The sequence below is a fragment of the Limulus polyphemus genome, unplaced genomic scaffold (assembly GCF_000517525.1).
Source record: "Limulus polyphemus unplaced genomic scaffold, Limulus_polyphemus-2.1.2 Scaffold4089, whole genome shotgun sequence".
NCBI lineage: Eukaryota > Metazoa > Arthropoda > Merostomata > Xiphosura > Limulidae > Limulus > Limulus polyphemus.
The window spans coordinates 78,053-84,924 of NW_013669699.1; the positions used below are offsets into that span (position 1 = coordinate 78,053).

General features: G+C 32.6%; 1 protein-coding gene across 1 annotated transcript in view; it reads right to left on the minus strand.

The window, feature by feature from the left end:
* LOC106470568 (gamma-butyrobetaine dioxygenase-like) overlaps window positions 1–6,872 on the minus strand; it is a 17,551-nt gene that overhangs the window by 3,140 nt on the left and 7,539 nt on the right. The window contains exons 5-9 of the mRNA XM_013931132.2: window positions 6,346–6,551; window positions 3,401–3,586; window positions 2,121–2,299; window positions 1,489–1,625; window positions 522–653 (exon numbers count right to left, since the gene is read on the minus strand). Of these exons, the coding sequence (XP_013786586.1) occupies window positions 522–653; window positions 1,489–1,625; window positions 2,121–2,299; window positions 3,401–3,586; window positions 6,346–6,551 (840 nt within the window). The remainder of the gene's footprint in view (window positions 1–521; window positions 654–1,488; window positions 1,626–2,120; window positions 2,300–3,400; window positions 3,587–6,345; window positions 6,552–6,872) is intronic.

Genomic DNA, 6,872 nt, shown 5'->3' on the forward strand with positions numbered 1-6,872 from the left:
AGTATGAACAATCGTTAGAGACGTGAGGGGGGGGGGGGGGGGTACGATAAAAATTGACATTAGAACACAATCACCTAACCTGACTGAATTACAGAGAGTGAAATGGGACATTTGGAACATTCCACAATCATATATTGATAAACTGTACATAAAACAAGATGTAGTACTCTATGTAACGCAAAGGATTCACGTAAAAAAATTCCTCGTACAGCTTATCCGTTTTCTTTTCTATTTTCTGTGATAATGTTTTGTACCATCAATAAATTCAACACCTAACTGCAATTATTTGTTGTTTATTTGTATCCCTTGTGTGTTTTCAGAAATATTTCCATTACTGTACATCAGCTGTTTGGAAGATCAGGAAAATAATCTTTCTCATAGAAACTAGAGTCTCAGTTTCCTTTGCGCTGCCAACTTTTTTTTTTTGAAATACAAGATTTAATGATCCTTCTCAAACATTAATGATAAATAAAACTGAAAACCCAGCTTGTAACTCCTGGTTCATTATCTCTTGTTCTCACCTCTCTAGCTTCGATGGATCAAAGCTTGTACGCCCATGAAGAACTCTGCGATTGTTGAAAGCCACAAGATCACCTGGAACCATGTGGAAAGCCAGCTGGGACTGAGGTTCTCTCATCTTTTGAGCCATTAGTCTGATGCACAGGAACACAAGAATTCATTCACAAGTTGCAAATAAACACACGGTAATTTTAGTCTTATGGTGGAACTAAAATAACAGATTTACTAAGCCTATTTACTAAGCCTATTGACATGGTTTATAAATGCTAAAATGCAATTGATTTTCAGTTGAGTTCCCAAAACAAAGAGACTTTAGCTAATAAGAACTTTTTGTAGCCAGTAAATTATTAACATTAGAAATAAAATTCCCTGTGACTTTCAGAATAGCAAGTCCCATCTAATAGTCCTAGCAAACCAACTATGCTGAAAAAAATCAAGTCTCCCCCCTCCACAAATCATGAAATTATAAATACACTTGCTCTGAAAATTATAAATACATACATTCAAATCACTTATTTGCATGACCCTTATTTTACCACATTCACTACAATATAAGCTATGTTTCGAGTTCCACGTATTGTACGAGGGAAATAAAGTTAAGTCTTGAAGAAACTTTATAGTAGTTAGCTAAAAATTCCCACCTATCGTGCATATTTTATAAACTAATCAGCCAGAATTTAAATTCTTCTTTTTTTCATCATATCTTAGCACTAGCTATGATGTTTCTTAAAGTAAATCTCTGGGGAACAGACAAAACTAAGTCTTTTGCATAATGGAAGAGTTTTTTTGTTTTCACTGAGATCTCTTTTTAAAAAATATAGAAAGTTTTAAAACTATAATAAAAGATCTAAATATTTACTTTTACATGCTGTAATTTGGAAGTGTTATATACTTTGATCATTTTGTTCAAAACATATTCAAATCTGTCTCTTTCCTAATTAACTTCCGAACAGTAAGAAAATTACTTACTTGTAAGCATGGTAAAAGGGCACAACCAAGTGGGGAGGAAGTTGAATGGGTGCAAGAGTCCGGTTATTGTAATGAATTTCCTGAACTTCACCACTTTTGTCCACACAGATCACAGGAATAGTCTGGCTGTACCTCATCTAGAAAAAAAAAGAAATCAAACAGTACGTCTGTTATTCACATTAATAAGCAAAAACAAAATTTCTGATAATATCACAATTCCTTTTTTTTTTGTTGCCTTTATAGATAGACATTACTTTTGTATACTGGTTTCAGATTGTGCACACACTTTGATACGAACCTTTATTACACTTAGAACCTATTAGGACCTAACAGTTTAAAGTCATGGATTCTAAACACTAATACAAATGTTTACAAGTTTTTTTTGTTTTTTTTTATTACAGTTATTCTGCTATTAAGATTATCCCCATAATGTTTCAAACTAACTTTTCCCTGGTATTTTTATGTTTCACTATCGAGAAAGCGTGTTTTGGTCTGTAAATATTTATTATTGTTAAAAAAAAAATGCAAATCTTACACCATTAAAATTTTTCTTTAATTAACATATTTAAGATATTAAATCTTAACAATTCTTTGAAAAACATTCATAATTGAAATGATTTTAGAAGACTCACCGAATGACTTTTGATAGCAAAGGTCACAGGGGTTGAAGTTAAAACATGAAACGAAGCAGGGTGATGATCTTCTAACCACTTTGCCACATAAAACCCATCCACAAAAAACGATTTTCCTCCAACATCCTTTCCCGTTTTCTTAAGATCAGAAGCCTTTAAACAGTGTAGCATCTGCAAACCTTCAAGAAAAAATAAATCAAGTCAATTTGAAGATAATGTTTCCATGGAAACGTCATTTCAAAGCCAATTATTGCTTTATTTATTGATTTTGGAGAATTTTAAACTGCCTACATAATCAACTGTTCATATTTTCTATTTGTCAGATTCCCCACCCTAAATCAGAAGTGTATCTTACATTAAAAAGGCATAAAGCAAAGTTTTACATTTTTTTTTGTAAATTAGCCTTTTTTCTGGTTTATTCTGTATCATTTTTTTTGAATCTCCATATGATTATTACTTTAAACTTTCTTGTTAATATTTTTGTTATAGGAAACAGGATTAAAAAAGTAAAGTTGAATAACTGGATATTATTGTAATTTATTATAACTTTTGTATCCAGCAACAATAAAATATATAAAATACACCAATTCACTTTGATTTTTGTTTTAAATCTAGAAATGGTTGAAATTTTACACTTTGTAGACAATATATCATTCTAACCTGCAAAGATTGAAACAGGAAAGTAACTGTTTAAGCACTGTTGGTAACCCTAACTTTTCACTGATGCTCAACATATGTACAGAGCTGTTTGAATACTACTGTTAACCCTAACGGTTTAAAGAAAAGCAGCATCCTTATATAAGAAAGTTTAAATAAACATCAGGTAGCATATGGACATGTCTAAAAGCTGAAATCAAATTCCAGCATAACTTCGTCACCAATTTTATGCAGCCACTAATTTTAAATGCAGAAGCTGTATAAAAGTCCATTGGACTTCAATGGACTTCATTGGACTCAACAAAGGTGATGCAGCTAGAAGCTATACTATTCAGCTAATCATTGTGTTGGTCCTATCACCAAACATGAACAACTAAACAGAAAGAAAAATAATGAAAACTGCCATGACAGGGAAGCACAAAAGATTTTTTTTTTACAGTTTATTTTTACTAGGCTAAAGTATGCTCACTTTATCTCTTAAAAAAACAACAACAAAAATACAAAACAAAAGGCATACTCTTCCGATTTTGATGGTTTTAAAGATAGAATCTAGAAGTGACAAATGTATCACATGTTTTAGAAATTTTCAAACCGTTCAAATTACAAATAAACCAAAACTACACCTGGCGACTTTTCACGGTAATTCATGTCTGTATGCAACTCCAGGTAACGTCCAGTGAAAGCCAGATGTTTGGGGTCACTCTGAACTGGCTCAGATACAACATCAAATGTTGGTCCCCATATGGTGTTCTTCACATAAGCGATTCTGTCAGCAACTTTAAGGATTTCGTTTTTATCTAGAGGACAGTCTGAAAGCACATTAAAAACAAACTTCACATTAATTACAGTTTTTCAAACATAATAGAAACTACAGAAAAAGAAAGTAAATTAGAATATTTAATATTCACACATGAAATCCAAAGCCAAATTATAAAAATTTCCACTTTAGAATTACAAATGTTCAAAACTTTCAGTTATTCAACTACAATCGTACACAAGATAAACAAAAGCTTCATAAAACAAGGCTATTTGTGCAACCATTAAACATTTTTTAAGAAACTAGCTCATCACTAATCCCTTAAAAATTTTTTACATTACCCCCCATTTTATGACTTACTCTGTACGTAAACCTTTGTACTGCAGCGTACAAATATTGTTTTAATATAATTAAATTTCCTGAATTATCAAAAATAACATACAAGCTTGTAAAGTCCCATTTTCAGGGATGGCACTCTACATCTTAGTTCTACATGTAATGTATAGTTTCATGATCACCATAATTTATTTTGCATCACCATGTAAAGTCCCATTTTCAGGGATGGCACTCTACATCTTATGGATACACATGCAGTGGTATTTAGGAAGTAAATTAGCTTTAACAGTGACTTCTTGAAGGTCCAATGTCATCCAGATTTCAAAAAAACAAAAATGCTTTTCATTGGGCGTGTGTGTGTGGGAGGGGGAGAGACTTTAGGGGAAGATGAGGCATATTTTGTTGTAGCTTCAGCTCTTAACAAGCCCCTCCTCTTTACCATTGTCCCTGGTCATTTTCTATAAGGTATTTTGTGATGGGTGATGCGAAATAAATTATGGTGATCATGAAACTATACATTACATGTAGAACTAAGATGTAGAGTGCCATCCCTGAAAATGGGACTTTACATGGTGATGAGAAATAAATTATGGTGATCATGAAACTATACATTACACGTAGAACATCCTCAAAGACAACCTGGAGCTGAAATCATTGAATATCTAAAGTAAAAGTCCCTTGAAAAGTGAAAATAAACAAAAAGATCTTGAAAGCACATTGGGCTACTTTAAATCAGTAACATCTGTTTCATTAAATTTTCGATACCAAGTTATACAATAGTACTGAAAATTTATAATGCTTTTTAGACACGAGTATATACGCAACAGTTATTCGTTATACCAACATTCGTGAAATGGGAGAAGACTTCGGAGATTTATTTTTGATGCTGAGAGCGAGATTTTTTAAGACATTCCATGACAGGTGTATGTCATTAATGTATTTAATAAAATAACGAAGTTTCCAACATTCGTGTCAGTCCGTCTAAAATACTTATCATATGCTGAAAAAGGTTGCACGTTTTGGCAAAACAGAAAACTGTAAAATTTACATAGGGGGAGTTTTTAGTTTTGTAAATGACGATTTCATCATAGATTAACGATATATAACGTACCAGTCGTATTTACAACTACATCGGCATCATGAGAAATATAGAAAAGTTTCGCATGTATCAAACACAAATATCTTCCGAAGAGTATCAAAACAATTATGAATTTTAAAGTGAAGTAGGGACCCTACTATAAAACAAGAATCACAAATTTATAAATGTAATTCTTACTTTGCCCTACAGATAAGTGTATAAATCTGCCAATGTAGGGATTAATTCTTGTTTCATTACTTTTTCTTGTTTGTTTACTTTAGGTTATATCTGTATAAAGTATATACTTTACCTTTAGAAACTGTCGCATGTATATCTATTGATATGTAACGCCAGCCGTTGGGTTGAATTGATAGCTAAGTATGTGCAAGATATGTTTACCATTATACTATACCAATTTTTCACTTAGGATTTGATAGGGTGGGTTTTCAGCATGTGAATTACATGGAATCCTTGTCTGTCCCTACTACTACTACTGTACTTAAAATATACAAAGAGTACAAGGCATTGATGTGGCTCCTAGTGCTTTAACTGGGTGACTTCGAATGAAGATATGAGCTGTATATATTGTATCCCATCTTTAAGATCTATGTTCCCGCATTTTTTTTGTTTTGCTTTATATATAAAGACACTGAATTACACAAAATGTTTTAAAATAAATAAAAAAAAACAGAGGAAGGTTGAGTTATGTTTAACAAGCCTCTACATTTCAAGACTTGTTTTGGGTTAAACATTTAAAAAAAAATGTGTGCATGAGAACTAGAAGCAAACCTTACTCTTGCGCTGAAATAGCTAAGAGTTTTCTATGTTAAAGTTACATGTTTTCTAATCTCTGTTGATAATTTGTCCTTACTGTGCATCAGAAAATTTGTCATTAGAGTATAACGATCCCATTTCTTGAATCTATAAATAAAAAATGCAAAATCTGGAAAAATAAGTTTACTGGAAAAGGTGAAAAAAAAAACCTGAAAGTTGAAAGATCTATAACAAGGCTCTGAAAAATAATCAAGAATTTACGTACATGGAAGTGATCATCCTGGTAATTAGAGGCTCTGAAAATAATCTTCAAGAAATTATGTACATGGAGGTGATCACTCTGGTAATTAGAAGCCAAAACACATACAGAAGCACCTGGCAAAAGAAGACTATAATTAACAATCAAAAGTAAATAAAAAACATTACTGCTGGATTAACTATCATCTTCTGGAAGTAACATCTTGTTACATGCTCCATGGAAGCTGTAGCACTCTTAATGGCACCTTGAAGATAGAAAACACAAAAATGCTGGTATCTTCTTCATTAATACTGTCCTAAGACGGTGAAGCCAGACTTGCTCCTAGCTGAAAATGCTTCTGATCAATACGAAGTTAGAAACTCACTTCTGAGAATGGCCACTCCATACTTGTAGATCATCTCCAGCCAGGTATGCAAGCCATTGGTTGTTTCCATCACCTCCTTATGAGAAATTTCAGGAATGTTCTTCCATATTGAAACTCTGTCCCACACCTCCAGTGGAGGGAGTTGGACTTGATCCTTCTCATTATGGAAGGCTTCCGTGCCGAGACGTCTGCCATACTTATACAGCCTACACAATACAATGGATGAAAATGTTACAGGGCCAGGAAGGTAGTAGCTTATAATCTCTCAGACTACCAGGCAATAACACTAGTCACCACTGTTATAAAAGAAACTAAAGATATTCAAATTCTTTAGTTTAAGAAACATGATTAGAAAACTAAGCTAATATGAAGGTCAAGGGCTGATGATTTTACTTAAGTAGACCAATAAAAAGTGCTACAATCTTGCACGTCATTAAGTAACCCTCACAGAAATTATCAAACATTTAAAAAGGTGACAGTAATTTCAATAGGTAACCAAATATCAAAACACATATAATAATTATTAT